Genomic DNA, 21,834 nt, shown 5'->3' with positions numbered 1-21,834 from the left:
GTGTGGGAAGAAGGCAGAACCTCTGTCACCCTAGCACTGTGAATGACTGCATGGAGCAGAGCCTCCCCCACTGATGATTGGATTTCATGGGACCAAGAACTAAACGTCTATCTTGCTCAGCCTTAAGATCGGGGAGGTTTATCTTTGCTGCAGGTACTATTTATGCCTTAATGAATACTATATACAACTTAAACATAAGAAGGGCAGATATTATCAGTATTTTTTTCTTTTTTTCTTTTTAGACAAGGGAAAGGGAGGGTGAAAGAGAGGGAAAGAAACATTAATGTGTGGTTGCTTCTCATGCATCCCCTCCTGGAGATCTGGCATGCAACCCAGGCAAGTGCCCTGACTGAGAATAGAACCAGCAACCCTTTGGTTCGCAGGCCAGTGCTCAAACCACTGAGCCACACCAGCCAGGGCAAGATATTATCTGTTATGCAGATATATACGGTATTCAAGGGTATCATCAATGATAAAGGTAGCGCTTTCAAATGCAGGATTAATTTGAGCATTAGGACCTATTACAGAGTGTCCTCGCAGCAGAATTAGTATAACTTTTAAGGTACTTGTACTTTCTCCTTCAGACTTGGAGCCTTGCTCCTGTAAAGACTTCTGGAGATCCTCAATCTGCTGCTGCAATTCCTGGATGCGCTCTTTGCTCAGCCTGTTTTAAGATGAATCATGTGTTTATTTGTACTGAAAGTCAAAGCAGTTAACATTTATGAAGGTGCATTTATGCAATTTAACTCATAAAGTGTGCATTTTATAGCAATAACACATGCTGAGCAATCATCTTTGGCGAGGTATAATATATAGCATATAGGAGGCTACTTTCACAGAAAAATTTAATAAAAGACACTTTTATCCTGAAAGCATATATACCACATTTAAAATTTAAAGGTACTTTATGTATTAGTGGTAAAAACTCAACATTACTATGTTGTACTAACTGGAAAAAAAATAAGAAAACCAGCTCAAGTTTCCTACGGTGGTATGGTATTTATAATGAATGAAAACTAGGTTTACTTTTCCTATTTCAAATTTCACAGTGTGTTAGGAGAAGAGGAAGGTCACCATTTACCAACAGTTTCTTCATGACTTGTGTTTTAAATTAGAGATTAGTACCAGCAGTTAATGTTGATTATATAACTTACCGTAATCTCACTCCTTCAAACCCTGCTTAGGAGTCATCTTAGCTGGAAGTTACCAGCAAAAGAGAGTATCTGTCTAACTTTTTCTCTTTATATATATATGGGTGAGTGTGTGCATATATACATATATATACACATACACACACATACACATTCATATATATGGGAAAAGTCCAGCCACTGTTAATATAATGAGAACAGTTTGCATGACATCAATGTAACCTGGCAGCTAAGGAGAGTGGCTGGAATGCGCATGTGTGAACAATGACTACTTCACTGTACTAGGCGGTAAGGCCAGTAGACACTGGTGAGTGAGCATGTGTACTGTGTGGCCATTGCATTCAAAATGACTGAGAAAGTAGAGCAATGAATCTGCAACAAATTTCGCATTAAGCTTGAACATTCCTCAGCAGAAACTACTGGATGATTCAGAAGGCTTTCAGGGACAATGCAATGGGTGCAGCACAAATAGAAGGACAGCATAAACACTTCAAAGATGGTTGAGAAACTGCAAAGTGACCCACACTCTGCAAGGCCTGCAACAAGCAGAACACCCGAGAATGTTGAACATGTACAGGCTGCAATCAATAAAGACTGGAGACTGACAGTGTGAGAACTAGAGGCTGATCTGGGGATTCCAAAAACTACTGTGTCCGAGATTTTGTCACAGGACCTTGGCATGAAATGTGTCATGGCAAATTCATTCCACAGCTTCTGCTACCAGAGCAGAAGGGACATCAGCTGAATAATGACTTGATTCAAACTGCTACCAGTGAATTAGATTTCCTCAAGAAGGTCATAACCAGAGGTGACTTGTGACTACAGCTATGATCTGGAATCGAAGGCCCAATGGAAGTCGCCTGGTTCTCCAGGCCCAAAGAGGGTGCAGCAAAGTCGCAGCAAGATCGAGACCACATTAACTATATTTTTTGATTGGGAAGGTGGTGTCCATCACAAGCACTCCCCTCTAGGCCAAACAATTAGGAGTGCTGCACTTCAATGTTCTCTGTTGGCTGAGCAATGCAATATGATGAAAACAGCTGCAGCTATAGGTAACTGGTGATTGGCAGCTTCATCACAACAATGTGCCCGCTCATACATCCTGTCTCATGTAGTTTTTTTGCACAGCATCAAGTCACCCAGGGGACTCAGCCCCTCTAGAACCCAGATTTGGCACCTTGTGACTTCTGGCTTTTCCCAAAACTAAAATCATCTTTAAAAGAGAACAGATTTCGGACCTGATCAATGAGATTCAGGAAAATATGACAGAGCAGCTGATGGCAATTCCAGCAAAGGATTTTGCCGTGTGTTTGGAACAGTGAAAGAGACACTGGGAGAATGTGTGAGGTCCCAAGGTGCCTACTTCGAAGGGGCCTGAAGGGTCATTGTTCTACGTACAATGTTTCTTGTATCTTGTAACTCCTTTAATAAATTCCTCTATTTTCATAGTGCATGTCTGGATACTGTCTGGACACGCCTTGTGTGCTGCATGTGCATGCACATATTATATATGTGTCTATATGTAGTTATCACATAATATAATAATTATATTTTTAAATGTCTATCTTCCTCTACTAACTCTCTAAAAGCAGAAACTTAGCACCTCCAGTGTCAACTGATTTGAACTTTATCAGATAGTCATATTGAATGATCTCTTCACAAAACTAAAATGTTCTTTGTTTCACCACAGCTGATGTAATGTATGCATACAAGTATGAGAGACAAGGTTCATGTGCCTACTAGGTTCCTGGAGGTCTGTAAAATCTAATAAAATTTGGTCAAATAAATCGAAATATGTTTAGTCCAAAAATGCTATTTATAAGGCGAAGGTCAGCATAGTGGTTAAGAGCACAGGCTCAGGAATCAGATTGACAGAGAGTCAAATGTAGGATCCAGAATTTACTAGCTGTGTAACTCTGGGCAAGTTACTTAACCTCCTTGTACCTCAGCTTCCTTATCTATAAAAAAGTAATAATCATACTCATTACTTCATAGAATTATTATGAGGACTTAACTGATTAATACCAAAATATGCTTAGAAAAGTGCCTAGCATATAGTAACCACTATACAAATGTTACATTTGTTAATATTATAATTTTGAACACCTCCCCTTGCTAGCAGATAAATACACCATTTGCTTTAAACACATTATCTGTAACCTGCAAACTCTACAAATAGATATCACCTCAAATTGATAGCTGAGGACACTAAGTGTGGATTTAAGTAACTTGCTCAGAAGCAAACAGTTAAGTTGAAGAAGTGGGACTTAAATTTGACTCCACGATCTATGTCCCATCTCTGCACCAGACTGCAATAGAAAGCCAGATTGTCATTTATTCATTCGTTAAATTCTCTGTCAGTTGTGAAAACACACAAATAAAATTCAAGGATAAGCAACCTGGTTAACAAAGTCTGCTCAGAGTAATGGGTAGTGACAGACTAACAACAACAACAACAAAATTAATCTTCTTCTAAAAACCCTACTTATTTTAACTACAATGATCTTTTCCACTTCTGGGAATCAAGATTTGGTGGTTAGGGAATTCAATCACCATGATTTATTCATTTTGAAGGAGCACGTCACCTTTGCTCCGTTTCCAATTCATTCATCTTGCGATGCTTCTGCTCTAGCTGCTCTTGGAGTTCTTCAGTACGTTGGTTCTCAGCACCTTCCTGCTGTAAGCGAAGCATCTTATTTTCATGTTGCAGTCGAATAAACACCTCCCTGATAATGAAAAATAAAATTGGTTTTAAAGTTTTTTAAGTGTAAGAGTTTTTATGTTCTTAACTTTCTAAAAAAGGGAAATTCTTGTCCACTCAATAGCTGTCATTTGAAAATGTGGAACATAATCAACAAAAGAAAAAAGCAAACAAAATATAACCAGAGACATTGAAGTTAAGAACAATGTAACAATAGCCAGAGGCGAGTGGGGAGGGGATAGTGGAGAGAGGGGTCTACCGGAGCTACTGTAAAGGACACAAGGACAAAATCAAGGGGGAGAGTAGAGGTGGTGGAGGGAGGTGGGATTGGCTGGGGTGGGGTGGAGGGATGGGGAGAAAATGCAGACAATTGTAACTGAATAAAAATTAAAAAAAGTTTTTTAATTAAAGAAAATATTACCAAAGCTTCTGGAAGTGTTTAAGAAAAACACTATGTACACTGTAAGGCTATGTCTCAAGACACAAGTAGTAAAGGCTTTTAAGGTAAAGTATAAGATTATGCTACATATCATTAAATGTTTATTATGAAAATTGCTAAGAGGTGATATGAATTATCTTAATTTGATCATTTAGAATCTATTTACTAAAGCTAATACAGAGCATATCCATAAAAATATATAAAGGAAAAGCAATAGATTTAAGAAGGTACAGTTTGCCCACAATTTTTAAATATACTTTTATGATAATGGCTGTCACAGACTATCTCCAGACTTTTTTGGTTTTTAGAAAAACGTTGTATTAAAGGTTTACATACACGTTTTCTTAAATACAAATGATAGTAATGTTACTAAATAAAAAAGTAGTGCTCCCCTACCTGCTGCCCTCTTAAATCCCACTGCCCAAAAGCAACTACTATCAATCTCAATCTTTATTCCTCTGAATGCTAGCACTGTAACTTTAAAAAATAGGCTCTATGGACACTTAAAAATGGTATTAGTATCACTAGATAGCAATAACTAAAAAATACAATTGGTTTCAGTCCTGCATGTAAGCTCTATCTGAAACAAAAACTGAACACAGTGAAAAATCAACAACTTTGTACACATTATTCTTAGTGACCAAGTCAGTCCCAAAGGCCTCATATTGTAGGATTCCATGGCTACAAAATGTCCATAACAGGCAAATCTATGGAGAGACAGAGTAGGTAACTGGTTGCCTCGGGATGAACCTGGAGGAGAGGCAGGAGTGAGGAATGACTGCTCATACGTACATGGCACCTTTGGGGAGAATGGAAATGTTCTGAAATCAGAGAGCAATGGTGGTTGCCTCACTCATGACTATACTAAAAACCACCAATTCTACGTTTTTAAATAGGTGAGTTATATCTCAATAAAGCCATTTAAATAAAGTGTGGAGTTAAAGTACGAAATAAAGCTGTCACCACAGAAAGGAAAACGATGAAAATATCAGGTTAGGCAAACGTCTGTAAGTAAACATAGTAGTAAAATACAAAGATAAAAGATGGGTAAGAGGAACATCTAAAATTTGTATGTTATTTAACATACGCTTAATTCTTCTACTTTATCGGCAGCTCCTCTTCTTGTCTTTCTTTTTTTACCATGTGGATTTGAATGCCACGTATTAAAAGGATTTTCCATTGAGTTTAAGAACAGAATAAAAAGTTCAACAGAATACAAAAACTAGAATATGTCATTTCAGCTAGTTTATGAAATTTCATTTTTGATATATTTTAAAACTGCTATAGTAGCAATAACAATGTGACTTAGAAACTTAAAGATGAGATAAAGTAATTTTTAGCACTGTGACTCATAAAATGGAAAGTTTTAAAGGCTAAGGAATTTATTAAAGAAGAAATCATATTTCTAATATTAAGTATGGATTATCAGTAAAAACAAATTTACCTATATTCCACTGGCATAATCTCAGCAGCAAGATTTTCGTAACTTTTTGTAGCAGACGCATCTAAACAACAACAGCAAAGTAGATTAACATTTCAGTATCTCTACTATTAAAAAAGTTTTTCTAAATCCAGCAAAATTTACCTGTTTGGTTTAGGTGATCCTGCTGTACTTGTGAACACCGAAGTTCTTCATTTGTTTCTTTCAGAGTATCACGCTGTTCTATTAGTCTCTAAAAAAGGATTGTTTATATAAACAAAATTTTTAGTTCTGCCCACACATGGTGTACTTTATGTTTACAATCATTTATTTTAATAAGTTAATTTGATAATTGGCAATGTTTTAGTGCTAAGGGATAATTTTCTCTTGTAAAAGTCACATAAATAATACGGTGTTTGTATAACACAATGCTTGTGACTTCCCCATTAGGCAGTCTACCTTTGAACCAAATGTATGTAATCGTGCAACAGACTACCAATATACAACTGTGGAGTAATTTTTTTAAAAAGCATGGGCTATGATGGTAAATGGATCATGGTTTGAATTCTGTTTCACTCCTTCCTAGCTGTATCATCTAGGGCAAGTTATGGGATTCTTTGGCTTTAGTATCCATATTATCAAAATAGGAATAGTGACAGATATAAACCCTTGCAAAAGTGTTTTGAGTAATAAGTTAGAGCTGTACACAGAATATAGTCTTGTGTGTAAGAGATGCTGGATCTTGTTATTTCTTTTTATTACTAATGTGAAATTATACTGAAAATAGTAATAACTGGCATCTCGAAAGCATAAACTTGTGGTTTAATATTCAAAAATCAGTGTAATTACTAACCACACTAAAAAATAATCACATTAATACCATAAAAGACAAAAGCCACATATCATCTCAATGACCCAGGAAAAGCATATGGCAAACTCTAGCATCCTTTGATGATAAGAACACACAACAAACTAGTCAGTATCAACTATAACATTAAAACTATAATGTTTTTACTATTGAGCCTAGTAGTTTATTCAGGTTACATTTCTGATTCATTTTTTGGTCTTTCCACAACTAATGATTACCTCATTTTCTGTTTGCTTGATTTTCTACATTCTTCCTTAACGCTTCAAAAGTTGTCTCTAAATAATATTTTTACAAGGTCAAATTCAAAATATGAACATGTCCCTATTATTTTTTCTCTGGAGACATGCCTATTACAGCTTTTCTCCTCCAGCTCATGTTCAGAAGGCTGTTGTCAGGTCTGCTCCATGGCTACCAACCTGGGGTTTTCTCCTTCGCTGCTGTCTCGTATTAAAATTCCAGAACGACGAGACGTGGAGATTACATAGGTTTACATCGATCTAGGTTCATCGCATAATCGAAGCAACATATCCTTCAGTAACTTTTTAGTCAGGCATCTGTATGAAGTAATTTTTTTTTCCTATATACTCCTGAAAAATCTTCATTCTCTCTTCACACTTTTTTATAACACAGCATTACCGATACATAATTCATATGCCATAGAATTTACCCATTTAGAGTATACAGCCCAGTGGGTTTTGGCGTATTTACAAAGGTGTGCATCTTCTGCCATAATCTGTACTTAGAGCACATCGTCACTGCCAAAAAGAACCCCTTATTCCTCACCTCTCCCCACGCCAATCTCTATGGACTAAGTTCTTCTGGACGGTAAGTGGCCTTTTGTGTCTGGCTTCCTCCAGGGAGCAGAGAAAGCTGGGGATGTATCCACTGTGTAGCACGTGTCAGTAAGCCATTTCCACTTTTTGGTTACTATGAGTCATGCCTGTATGGAACATTCATGTACAAGTTTTCACGTGAACATATGTTTTCATTTTCAGGGATAAACACCTCGCAGTGAAATGGCTGGGTCACATGATAACTCTATGTTTAAGGTTTTGAGGGACTGCCAGACTTTGAGGAATTTCCCAGAACTGTTGCATCATTTTAAATTCCCACCAGCAATACATAGCATTTCATTTTGTCCACACTCTCACCAATACTTCAATCGTATGTTTTTTTTATTATGGCCATTCTAGCAGGTGTGATGTAATATCTCATTGTGGTTTTGATTTACATTTCCCTAATAAATAATGCTTTTAATCATCCTTTCATGTGCTTATTGGTCATTCATATATCTTCTTCAAGAAATGACTATTTAAGTCTTTTGCTCATTTTATAATTTTTAAATTATTTTATTGTTGTTCAATTACAGTTGTCTGCATTTTCTCCCCACATCTCTACCCCACCCCAGCCAAACCCACCTCCCTCCCCTGCTTCCACCCTCTTTTGCTCATTTTTAATTGGCTTATTTGCCCTTTTATTATTAAGTTTTAGAAGTTATTTAAGGATAGGAATCCCTTATCAAGTGTATTATTTGTTAATATTTCCTTCTATTCTGTAGGTTTTGTCACTTTCTTGATGGGTTAATTTGCAATGCAAAGTTTTTGAATGAAGTCAAAAGAATCAAGTTATTTCATTTATTGCTTGTGCTTTAGGTGCTGTCTCTAAGAAATCATTGCCTACCCCAAGATCATGAAGATTTACTCCCATATTTTCCCCTAAGAGGTACAGCTTTAACACTGGGTATGACACCCTTTGAACTAGTTGTTCTGAACATGTGCAGTAAAGTTCCCAAATTCGTCTTTCTGTGTACAGATATCCAATTGTTCCTACCTCATCTGTTGAAAAGACTACTTCCTCTATTGAATTACCTTGGCCCCTTTGTCAAATCTACTTTTATTCTGAATTGGTAATTTGGCTAGGTATTCATTCCAAAAATATTTATTGAGCCCTCATTAATTTCCAGGCAGGTTCCAATCTCTGGGTGTGCAGTGGTCAAAAGACTGAAGTTCCTCCATATCAGACACACTCAGTGCTTTAGACCTTTCAGAGTGCCCCAGAGCACTTCTCCCTGCCACGGTCTGCATCTGGAAAGTGCCAGGGAATCAACACCTTCTGGTAGTGTCCCTCAACCGATGACTGAGGGAAGCTGACTTGTGTAATTACCCCAGCTCTCTGGGACCTACTGCACAAGTAGGGCCTCAACATGTATTTGTTGAATGGATGGATATGTGAATCAATGGAGGGTCCCAGCTTACATTTCCTGTACGTTGACTGTGTGCCTGTATGCATAATACACACTACTGGACAATGAGCTCTCAGAAAAGAACTAGTCTCCATTCTGGAGTTGTCCCTGCTTTCCACTGCCATTGTCTTCTCTGGTTCTGCCTGACTCCCCAACCAGCAGTCTCCCCCTTCTGGGAAAGTTTGTCTGAATGCCCCTCTCAGCTTTCCTCGCTGCCTCCAACACCAATTAGAAAATGCCTATAACTTCACCTGGCACTCTGCATGTTGGCATCTGGATCCCCCACCCCTAACAAGTCCCATGTCTCCTCTTGACTCTGCCATAGCTAAGTACCAGCTGATGATTGCCCAGACAGAAGCCATCTGCTGATTATTAAGGAAAGTTAAATTAGCAAAAGAGCTCCAGGGAAGTTTAGCAAAAAAGGGCACCATGTGCATAGAGAATTGGCAACTAGTGGGCCCTCTGACACGAGGTTCATTATGGCTTCACTGGAGATTACTCAGCTCATTGGCTCCCGGGAAGCCCTTCTAATAAAATCTCCTCCTGCTCTTCCCTAGAGAAAAGGTGGCCCTAGAGCACTTCATTATCTTCCACTGTCATTCACTCCCCCTGAACCACAGTCTCATCTGGGATGGAGGTGGGCCAGCCTAAGGGCACCAGTTCAGTTCAATCCAAATAGCACACTTTGAACTTTGTATTGGGTAGCCAATGGTGGGCAGAACAAACACCATTCTTGTCCTCCGGAGACTAGAGAGTACCATGGTGGCAAAGGCCAGGGTCTGGATGGCAGAGATGGGAAGCAAGGTAGGAGATCCGATTCATAGTGGTTCTCAGAGGGCAATAAGGGTCAAAACCAAGAGTGTGAAAACTAACACTGAAAAACTGAGCCAAAGCTATCACACTAAGCCAAGGGCCAGAAGTTGTTGGGACATGGAATGGGAAAAAACAAAATTGGGAGGGAAACCAAGAGGGTCCTAAGTGACTAGTAATGGTAGGGCTGAGGCTCTCAGAGCTCAATTTCAATGGCCATACATTTCCTGGTGCACAGAAGGGTCACAATAATTTTGGGGAAATAACATAGGCTCATTCGCATTTTCGTCCATTCAGCATGTGCTAATTAACTACTATGCACTAGATCTTCTGCCTTATGATCCAAGAGATGGAGAGATAAATAAGACCTAAACCAGGAACAGGGCTCTTACAGACTTCTGTGAAAGTTAAAGACCCCATACACTCACTGAAATATTAAGACACTCAGAAAAGATTCTGATTTAGGTATCTGAAATAGAGGCAGTTTCTTAGCTTGTATTTTTTTAATGTGAAGCACCTTCAGAGAAATGCTATGAAAGGTTAAATTTGAAGACAATTTATTTCATGCTTAGAATTATAGGGAAGGTAGCATTTTCCCCCCTGGGCCTCGAAATCCACATGGACATTGGACATTCAAACATGTAGTCAGGAAAAGCTTTAGAGATAATTAAAATGGAAGTGGAAAGGCAGTAGAGTATAGTGACTAAGAACATGACCTTGGAATTCAAACTGGTCAGAGTTCCATCCTGGCCCTGACACTTAACTGTTAAGTGACTTTCAGCAAATTATTTGATGTCTCTGAGCTTCACTTTCCTCAGCTGGTGTAGACCTTGCTTTCAAAAGTGGCTGCAACATTCCCTCCCACACTCCTTATAAGGTGGTTTTGCCACTCTCCCCTTCATAAGGAGGACTCTGGCTCCCCTCCTTTCCATTTGGGCTGGTTACTTGTTTTGACCTGTCCACAGAATGTGGCAAAAGTAATGCTATGCCAATACAAGCTTAAGAAGTGGCAGCTTCTGCTCTCCGCCTCCTGGAAGCCAGGCCCCAAGGAAAGAGACTCAAACTAGCCTCCTGACTGGAGAGCATGTGGAATGAGAGGCCATGGGAGGGAAAACTAAGGTTTCCCAACACACAGCCAGCATCAAGGTCTCAGACATTACATGAAACCATTCTGGACCCACCAGCCTCAATCAAGTCCCTGCAGGAAGCCCACGTGGAACTGAGATAAACCTCCTTGCTGAGCTCAGAAAGCCCCAAGTCCTGACCCACTGAATTGTGAACAAGGAAATGGCGACTGTTCTAAGCTTCTAGGTTTTGAAATGATTTAGACATTGACTGCAGCTGGTCAACAGCACAAAGGTCTCTTTCATTCTCCACCCCTCACTTCCACAAGAGGAGGCAGAGTTCGGTTAGCAAAACAGAAACAACTCCTTGTATTCCAGGTGTAAGCAGTGCTGTATAGGAGTTAAGGGCTTACCTTTGGAATTGCTGGGGAAGACAACTTTGAAGTCTCAGCTTGAGAAGCTGAAGTGGGTGGGTCTAAAGAGCTTGGGAGACACTTCGTGAAGATCTCTGGGAAACTCCCACCAATTGTGTTGGCCTGTACAGCAAAGAAATGGTCCCAAAAGCTTGTCAACTCTGCTCTTACTGTGGCTGCAGCTGACTCCTGAGGACAACAGTTTCTCCTTCCCTTCTACCTTCTAAATCTTCTGTATTGCTGCTGCTCATTGGCCAGCTCTAACCTGAAACTGCGTGGGGAAGGAATCCTGGTAAATGGAGTCCATGGCTTCTTAGAGCCCTAGGATGGAGTGCCACCAATGTGGAACTGATGACAAAAATCCAGCCCAAGCTGTAACTTATTAATTGTTAGAAAGTCTTGATTTTCCGGTTCAGTTTCTTCAGTGGGACCATACCACTCCCTTATGCTCCCCCCAAAACACCTGGGTATCCAAGAATGTCTGTGGGATATCCCCCTCTTTCTTCCCTGAGTGGTAGCACAGACAATAACAGCAGTCCTAGGACGGAGTGAGGGTGAGGAGCAGAATAATCCCGGGTGACCGGGGCCCTTAGGAAAGGCTCCTGCAACAGAAGAGTAAAATAGGCTTCTAGTCACAGGAGATCCAGGCCTCCCGCCACAAAGGTTACCACCTGCCCTTCTCCTGCCGGGGGTGACTGGGGTTCATTCTTAATGCAATTGTTTGAAGACATACACAGTGGGTAGACTTGATGGTAGGTATTAACATTTATTTATTCACTCCACCAACATTCGTAGAATTCCTTCCATGAACGGAGAAAGTTGTCCAAGATAAACAGTATTTTTCCCTCAAGTCTAGCAAAAAAAATAATAAATTAAAGACCTACAATACACTAATTATATATACATATACATATAGATATACATATCTATCTCTCTCTCTCCATATATATATATATATATATATATATATATATATAGTTGAGGGAAGTGTAAAGATGTTCTCCAAGCACCAAATGAGGAAGCAATTGATTCTAGGGGCCTGGGGTGGGATTTACAAAAGCTCAAAGACAAATGGCTTCTATATGCATACTTTTTAAAAATGACTAGACATCCACAGCTGCCAAAGAAGATCAAAGACATTCCCTTCACTCCCAAAGGAACAGACACGTGAGAGCATACGGTGCAGCCATAAACCCATAAGTGGTCCAGGTCTGAGGTCAAGTGTGTTGGGTGTACAGGACACAGTGCTCACAGACTGGGTAGAAGGGTAAACTGGGTCGGTCCTTAAAGACGTTGCATGCCATTTTGCACAGTTTGGATCCTGTTCCAATAGTTTCCATAGTGGGTTTCATTTGCACCAAGGGTTGCACAAGACTTTGTTTGGGTGCTGAAAATTTTTTTGAACTTCTAGTGTTATTGCTACAACAACCATTAAAATGAAATATCCAAATAAACTGCAACAGTGTCAAACAGATTTTCAAAAATTACCAAATACATCCAATCCCATCACTTTCACCATAGAATATGATTTAGTGCAATAAGACTTTTAACACTGGTAATAAAAATATAGTAAATATTGTCCTTACTTTTAATTCTTTCATTTTCATTTTGTGTTTTATAACATACACAATGTGTGACCATAGTAAAACATGTTCTTTATTTACAAAGAGCTAAATAAATCTATGCTGTGCGTGCATGCTGGAAAGTATGTACTAACAGACGTGCATAGTCAGAAGAGTTGGAGGCCACTCCACAAGTAAGGGAAAGCCATCAAAGGGTTCCACGTAAAATAGTGGATTACTAACGCCTGACATTGGACACATCACTCTGGCAACTGTTTGGAGAGTGGGTAGGGACAAAAAGAACTGACCCAGGAAACTGTTAAGAGGATGTTTCAGTGGTCATGGCAGGAAATAACAGTGCCTAAACCATTTGTTTTCTGTTGTTTGAAACTCCTGGGATAAAATGCATTTAAGAATACGCATTTGATCCCTGCCTGGTGAGGAGTGGCAGGGACAGAGGCCACTTAGAAATTTTTAACTGGGGAAAAAAAAATTTTAACTGAGCTTTCAAAGACTATGGGGATCTCTTCTGGAAGAAAAGGAGGCAGGGGCATTCCAGCCCGTGGGATCATACTTGCAGAAGCCCAAAGCAAGGAGTATGCCTGGCATGACCACAGAAAGGAGATGGAAAGGTGAGCTAGCCCCATATCACAAACAGCTAAGAACACCATACTCCGCAGGGAATTTGTATCCTCTAGTGAGTGTAAACAATGGGTGACCTCTAGAAAAACACTGGCATAGCCACTCCAACCAAAATGGCCTTAGGTCCAAGAGACCTATTGGCTGGAAGGAAGCAAGAATACAGCAAGAGTTCCTGCATCAAAGAGCTGGCTTGCTACTGTCATTTTACCTTGTGACCACTTGGGGGCGGTCTCAACCTGTCCCGTCCCTAAACTCTCTAACACAGAACTTCAATCAGATTCAACTGACCATTCCAAATTACTGCACTTAGGTACTGTTCTGCGTTGCTTGTCTTTGGGAGAATGCACTTTTTAGAAATCAAAAAATGTTTTAATAGTGTTTTATGGGTTGTCAAGAAATATTATTTGGGATTCCTCAGGTCAAATTCCAATCTGTTCTTTTAGTTTCAAACTGTACCAACGATATTCCATAGATAGGACTTGGTAATACCCTCCCAGGCAGACAGTGCAAACGCCGTTTGCTTTACAAATTCCAGTACATCTTGTAGCCTAACCCTCACCCCTCCATCTGATAGATTACAAAAATAAGGCTCAAGGAGGGCCACTGCCAAGGAAACAAAGTGCCTTTGGGACATTAAAATAGCACGAGCACAACAGGAGTGGTCAGGAGTGCAGATCACCTGGATTCAAATCCTGTCTTCGCCACTTAACGGGCCAGGAACTTCAGGCAAGGTCCTTCTCTTCCTTGCCTCAGTTTCCCATATCACCTTCCTCAGGTTGAATTAGAGTGTAGAAAAGCTTTTTAAGGCTTCAAATGTTGCCAATATTATAAGTGCCATATACATTCAGTGTTACAATTATAATTTCCAAGATTATATTTTTAATTTTTAGTTCTATTGTACTAATGTAAATATTAATATTTATTTTCTTCTGTGTAAAATATCCTATTTTACTTTATAAGATCTAATCTTTCCATTATGTCTGTGAATATTTGGCCTACTTATTTTAATATCTCTCTCAGACTGCTTTATTTTCTGTACTTCCTGGAATGTGAATTCTTCTTCTCCTCCTCATTCCCCTCCCCTTCCTCCTCCTCCTCCTTCTTCATCATCTTCTCACTGCTGACGTAGGGAACAAACATTTACTGAGCATTTACTATATGCATTCATTGTTGATATCACAGTGAACAAAACAGATTTTTAAAAAGTCTCTGCCCTTGTGCAGGCTACATTCTAGAGGGGAAGAGAGGGAAAGAGAGAGAATAAACAAAAGTCAGAGCATGCTTTGTGCTAAATGAGAATTTGTGCCATAAAGTCAAATGAAGCAGGAAGGTGAAGAGTTGCAGTTGGACAAAGGGTGGTCAGAGGAACCCTTCTTGAGAAGATCATTGCTGAACATACACTGAAGGAGGGTAGGGAGAGAACTGTGCAGGCGTCCTGGGCAAGAGTCTGGGGTGCACCTGCCATGGTCAGGGACAGCAGTGTGACTACAGTGGACTGTCAGGGGGACAGCCACTGATAAAGTCGCAAAGGTAACCAGAGCCAAAACATCAAGGAATTCAAAGACAATGTGGGCAAATTACATGATTGCAGTAGGCATGGTTTTTCTAAGCATGACACCAAGCTATGTGGGCCTGAAATAAAGATTAATACTTCTGACTACATTATAAACGAACATTTCTACATGGCAAAAATACTCTAATCGAAGTCAGAAGCCCAGGAAAAAAATGTGAGGAGAATATTAGGGGCACAAATAATAGATAAAAGCCTAGTTCCATTAATATTTTATGATACAACCAAATCAATAAAGAAAGGACAAACTAGACAATAGAAAAAAAACCGAGTGAAGGGAATGAATTCAGAAAAAATAAAAACAAATGGCTTTAACAAAAATACACACAACATCGCTTTGAGCTTTAAAATGATGTAATTAAAAATAATAAATAATAATATTGAAATCAAGTGCAATCATTTTTCATTACTTCAGTTGGCGAATAATCAGCTCTGAGTTGATAAGCGTGTGGGGAAATTGGTACACTTGTAGATAGGTAGTAGAGACTCTGTACAAAATTTGGTCATATTTATCAGTATTTAAATAAACATACCCTTTGACACAATTGTTCTCCTTTTAGGAATTTATACTACAGAGGTACTCACACAAGAATTTAACATGCAAGTACAAACTCCCTTCCTAAGGCATTGTGATCATACTTATAGTAAGCAACAGTATGTGCATTAAGAGGATCACTATGAATACAAATGGGGTCCCTGTGCAGCTACCTTCTGAATGCTGTCTCCACTCATCCACTCCCATTCTTCCAGCACTCCACAAGCTTTCTTTCCTGTCACTCAACCCGGATACTCTGAGATCAGTGATTTCCACATTGACAGCTTGAAGAAAGATCATGTCATTTCTATCTTACTCTATCTTCACAAATCCAACACACCGACCATTTCCCTTGTAAATATCTTTTCTCTATCTTATGTCCTCTGAGATGTCAGATTCTCCTTCATCTCCTCCTACCCCTGTCCAGGCTTACAACCTTTCTTGCAACACTTTTTCAAGATCCTCCAAGCTCCTCTTGCTAAACCGGAAATTGTGGCATGTACTTGTGCAGACTTGCTGAAATTCTGTTTCCTTTCCAGACTTCAAGTTCTGAATGTACTTTCCCAGACTTGTTTACCCTTACACCATCTACTGAGAAGTACTGGCTAATCTGTGCATTGTTCCAGCCTCATATTTTTCTTCCTCCTACCTGTTTTCTTTTGACCAATCCATGTGCTTATATAACACACTGTTGCCCTTTCAGACTCTCAACCCTGCTAGCAGTTACCAAAGATTCTCTCTCTGTTTCCCCATTTGTCTCGTCTTTATTTAAGGACTCTTGGCTTCTTTTCTCTTCCACTCCTATGTATTGGCATTCATTATTCTCTTCTGGGACCTGTTTACTCCTCCACTCCTTCTTCCTAAATGATTCAGCCAATCCCCTGACTTAAAAATACTTCTTTCCAGAACACTACACCTGCCAACTGTCTACTTGATATGTCCACTGGGATATCTAATAAATGCGTCAAATTTAACACGGCTAAAAGAATCATACCTTCCTACTCAAACCTGTTCTTCCTTCTGTTTTCCCCATCTCAACGAGTGGCACTACTACCCACACTCAAAATATTGACAGTTTTACTTAATTCCTAAAGAGATATTTTATCTTTCTTCCTTTGTAAAATGGGGTATGCAACAGTAAGTATCTACTATTGAGTGTGGTTCATGAGGATTGGGCAAAAGCCCTCAAAATATCATCATCATCATCATCATCATCATCATCATCACTGGTATGACTCTCTTCCCATCAACAAGCTCATGTTATCAATTCTGCTTCCAAAAACACATTCTGAATTCCATATGATTCTCTTCATCCACTACTATCTCCGTTATTAACCATTGCCCACCAGCCTGCTCATTGCAATGCCCGCAATGACTCCTCAACCTGTCTCTCTGCTTCTGCTCTTCAAAGTACAATACATCTTCAAGAAATGCAGGGTCTTTTCACAGGAGAGAAATCAGATCCCATCACTTTTTGGTTAAAAACAAAACAAATAAACAAAAAAAACTGCAGTGGCCTGTAATCAAACTTAAAATAAAATCTGAACTCCTTACCCTGCTTACAATTTCCTTGACCTACATGGTTCCGTCCTCCTGCCTCTCGAACATTCCCCTGTGCCTCCCTCTCCTGCAGCCACTCTGCCTGGCCACATGACTACACCAACATTGTTCCCATCATAGGGTCTTAAACTGTGTGTATTATTTTATTTGCTCTACAGACACTTTTCAGGTAGATATACTCCTACTTTTCTATTTTTGTTTTTATTGCCATATCAAAGAAATCACTGCTAAGCTCAAGGTTGGGAAGTTTTCCCTTTATGTTTTCTTTCAGAGTTTTATAGCTTGAAGTCTTATGTTTAATTCTTTAATCGAGTGTAAGTTGATTTTTATATATAGTATAAGGTAAGGGTACAATTTCATTCTTTTGTGTGCAGATATTCCTTTTCCAAGCACCTTTTGTTGATCCCTATTTTGCAATATTGATGCCGGTGTTGAAGATCATTTGACCACATATGCATGGGTTTATTTCTGGGCTCTCTATGTGTGTTCCATCAGTCTCTACATGTTTTTATGTCAGTGCCATACTATTTTGATTACTGTAGCTTGTAATGTTTTTGAAGTCAGGGAGTAGGAGGCTTCCAGTTTGTCCTGCTTTCTCAAGATTGTTCTGGTTATTTAGGACCTTTTTTGGTCCCATGTGAATTTTAGGATTATATTTTCTATTTCAGTAAAAAATGCCATTTGAATCTGATAGAGATTATGTTGAATCACTTTAAGTATTATGGTCATTTTAAAAATATTAAGTCCTCTAGTTCATGAACAGAAAATATCTTTCCATTTATTTGTGCCTTCTTTAACTTCATTCAACCATAGTTTATACTTTTCTGTATATATTTCTTCTGCCTCCTTGGGTAAATTCATTCCTGAGTGTCCACAAATTATTCTTTTTGATGCTCAACTGAAATAATTTATTTTCACAGATGACATTATGTCATATGTAGAAAACTCTAAAGCTTTCACATACACACAAATTGTTAGAACTAGTAAATGAATTCAGCAAAATTTTAGGAAGGATACAAAGATGAACATAACAAAAATTGGTTGTATTTTTATACATGAACAATAAACAATCATGTATTTTTATACATGAAAGACATCTTGTTTTTTAATGCATTGTGACCGCTTCTGTCTTTTAATTAGTACATTGGCATTTAAAATGATTATTTATACAGATTAATATCTATCATATTTATTACTATTGGGTTTTGTTTCTTTGTCTTTCCCTCATTTTCTACCTTAATTGAGCATTTTATATAATTATATTTTCTCTTCTGTTTTAGCATATAATTATATTTCTTTTTTAAACTTGTTACGTGGTTGACCTAGAGTTTACAATATACATTTCCAACTGATTCAAATCTACTTTCAAATAACGCTACACTGCTTCCTCAGTTGTGTCAGTAACTTCCAATTTTCCTAGTTGCTTTCTCCGTCCCTTTATAACATTGGCTCAGTCTTATCACTTATCCATAAACTATAATCACTGAATCAATTGTCTCTCTTTTTATCTTGAACAAAGTGTTATCACATCAATTAAGAAAAGGAAAGATTTATTTACCTTCATTGATTTCTTTTCTAAATGTCTTCCTTTCTTTATAGATCTGAGTATCTGACCTAAGTCTTTTTTCTTCTTTCTGAAGAACTCCTTTGAACATTTATTGTAAGGCAGTATTACTGGCAGCAATTTCCCTCAATTTCTCTTTGAGAAAATATTTACTCCTCATTAATAGTCTTTGAAACTTATGAATTTAGGATTTACTTGTATTTTCCTTCTAAACTCTATTGTAATTTTTTTCCATTACCATTTATCACCCTTATATCTCCCTACCCCTCTATCACCAACTTGTTGTCTATGTCCGTGAGTCCGTTTTCCTTTTTGCTTGATCTCTCGACACCCTATACTCCCCATAGCTGTCATCCTGCTCCCTATGATCTATCTCTATTTTGCTTGTTAATTCAATCTGTTCATTAGAATCCACATATGAGTGAGATCATATGGTATTTGTCTTTCTCTGAATGGCCTGTTTCACTTAGCATAATGTTCTCCAGGTCCATCCATACTGGCCAAAGGGTTAAATTATCTTTTTTATACCCAAGTAGTATTGCATTGTGTAAATGTCCCATACTTGTTTTATCCACTCATCTACTGATGGACACTTGGGCTGCTTCCACATTTTGGCAATTGTAAATAACACTGCAATGAATATAGGGGTGCCTATGTTCTTTTGACTTGGCATTGTGGATTTCTCTGAATATATATTCCCAGAAGTGGGATCACTGGATCAAAAGGCAGAACCATTTTTAACACTTTGAGCTCTCTCCACACTGCTTTCCATAGTGGCTGCACCAGTCTGCATTCCCACAAATAATAGTGCAAAAGGATTCCCCTTTCTCCACATCCTCACTAACACTTGCTGTTTGTTGATTCATTGAGGATAGCCATTCTGAAAAGTGTGAAGTGATATCTCATTGTGGTTTTAATTTGCATTTTTCTGATGGTTAGTGACATCGAGCATCTTTTCATATGTCTATTGGCCATTTGAATATCCTCCTTGGAGAAATGTCTCTTCAGGTTCTTTGCTCATTTTTTATTTGTCCTGTTTGTTGTTTTGGTGTTTAGTTTTATAAGTTCTTATGAATTTTGGATATTAACTCCTTATTAGATGTATCTAAGAAAATGTTCTCCCTTTCTGTGGGTTGTCTTTTCATTTTGTTGATGGTTTTCTTTGCTGTCGAAAAACTTTTTAGTGTGATATAAGTACAGAAAAGCATTTGATAAAATTTAGCACCCACTTATCATAAAATCACTCAGCAAAGTGGGAATAGAGAGAACATACCTAAACTTAATAAAGACCATATATGAAGATCCCACTGCCAGCATCATACTCAATGGGCAAAAACTACAAGCCTTCTCCTTAAGGCCAGGAAAAAGACAAGATGTCTGCTTTCACCTCTCTGATTCAGCATACTACTGGAAGTCCTAGCCTCAGCAATCAGACAAGAAGAAGAAACAAAAGACATCCAGACTGGACAGGAAGAAGTAAAACTGTCTTTATTCACAGATGATATGATACTGTACATAGAGAACCCTAAAGATTCCACCAAGAACCTATTAAAACTGATCAATGAATTCAGCAAAGTAGCAGGACACAAAATTAATATCCAGAAATCAGATACATTTTTATATACCAATAATGAGCTATCAGAAAATGAAACTAGCAGGAACTGTTATAAAGGACACATAGACAATAACAAGGGGGGTGGAAACAGGGGGAGGTAGGTGGGGAGGGCTGGGGTGATGAGGAGGGGTGGGGAGGGGAAGAGGCAGAAAACTGTACTTGAACAACAATAAAAAAAAAGTTAAAAAAAAAGAAAAAGGGAAGTGCTTGACATTCTGAGAATTCACTTTATACATGGGCAGGCAAAGGTAGGTCTACATAACACCAATAAATAATACAATAATTAATAAATGAATAATAATACAAGGAAAAAAAGAAAATGAAACTAAGAAAGCAATCCAACCTACAATTGCTTCCACAAGAATAAAACAACTAGGAATAAACCTAACCAATGATGTAAAGGAGGTGTATTCGAAAATTATGACACTGAAGAAAGACATTGAAGAAGATACAAATAAGTGAAAGCACATACCGTGTTCATGGACAGGAATAATTAACATCATTAAAATGTCCATGTTCCTGAAAGCAATCTATAGATTCAATGCAATTCTTATCAAAATTCCAATAATGTATTTCACAGAATTAGAAGAAATATTTCAAAAATTTATATGGAACCACATATGACCCCACATAGCAACAGCAATCCTGAGAAAGCACAAAGTTAGAGGAATCACACTACCTAATATCAAACTATTCTATAAGGCCATAGTAATCAAAACAGCATGGTACTGGCATAAAAACAGACACATAGGTCAATGGAACAGAATAAAGAGTTCAGAAATACCCCATTCCTTTATAGTCAATTAATATTTGACAGAAGAGCGTGCATGTACAATGGGCTAAAGATAGTTTATTCAATAAATGGTGTTAGGAAAATGGAACAGATATATTCAGAAAAATTAAACTAGACCTCTGTCTTACACCACACACAAGAATAAATTCAAAATGGCTCAAAAACTTTTATGTTAGACATAAAATCATAAAAATCCTAAAAGAAAACATAGGCAGCAAAATTTTGGACATTGTTCATAACAATTTTTTTATCTCCCCAAGCAAGGGAAACACAAGAGAAAATAAACAATTGGGACTACATCAAACTCAAAAGTTTTTGCACAGCAAAGGAAATCATCAATGAAATAAAAAGACAACCCACAGAATGGGAGAACATATTCGCAGATACATCTGATAAGGGGTTACTATTCAAAATTTATGAAGTACTTGCAAAACTGAACACCAAAAACAAACAGACAACCCAATTAAAATTGGGTTAAGGATGTAAATAGACATTTCCCCAAAGAGGACATCCAGATGGTCAATACACATGTGAAAGATGCTCTATGTCACTAACCATCAGAGAAATGCAAATTAAAACCACAATGAGATATCACTTCACACTTTTCAGAATGGCCATCCTCAATGGATCAACAAACAGCAATTATGGACGAGGATGTGGAGAAAGGGGAATCCTTTTGCACTATTTGTGGGAATGCAGACTGGCGCAGACACTATGGAAACAATGTGGACAGAGCTCCAAAAGTTAAAAATGGATCTGCCTTTTGACCCAGTGATCCCACTTCTGGGAATTTATCCAAAGGAATCCAAAACACTAATTTGGAAGAATATAAGCACTCCTATGTTCATTACAGTGTTACTTACAATCACCAAGATATGGAAGCAG

General features: G+C 38.3%; 1 protein-coding gene across 1 annotated transcript; it reads right to left on the bottom strand.

Moving 5' to 3' along the window:
• Positions 1-426: 426 nt before the first annotated feature.
• LOC128780506 (protein Hook homolog 1-like) lies at positions 427-11,415 on the bottom strand. Its single transcript, XM_071220786.1, has 6 exons — positions 11,374-11,415; positions 11,109-11,231; positions 5,877-5,964; positions 5,736-5,796; positions 3,737-3,877; positions 427-664 (listed from the first exon to the last, which is right to left on the bottom strand). The coding sequence occupies exons 1-6, from the start codon at positions 11,413-11,415 to the stop codon at positions 427-429; spliced, it is 693 nt and encodes a 230-aa protein (XP_071076887.1).
• Positions 11,416-21,834: the final 10,419 nt, after the last annotated feature.

Source organism: Desmodus rotundus, chromosome 3, assembly GCF_022682495.2.
Source record: "Desmodus rotundus isolate HL8 chromosome 3, HLdesRot8A.1, whole genome shotgun sequence".
NCBI lineage: Eukaryota > Metazoa > Chordata > Mammalia > Chiroptera > Phyllostomidae > Desmodus > Desmodus rotundus.
This window is presented reverse-complemented; position numbering and strand designations above follow the sequence as displayed.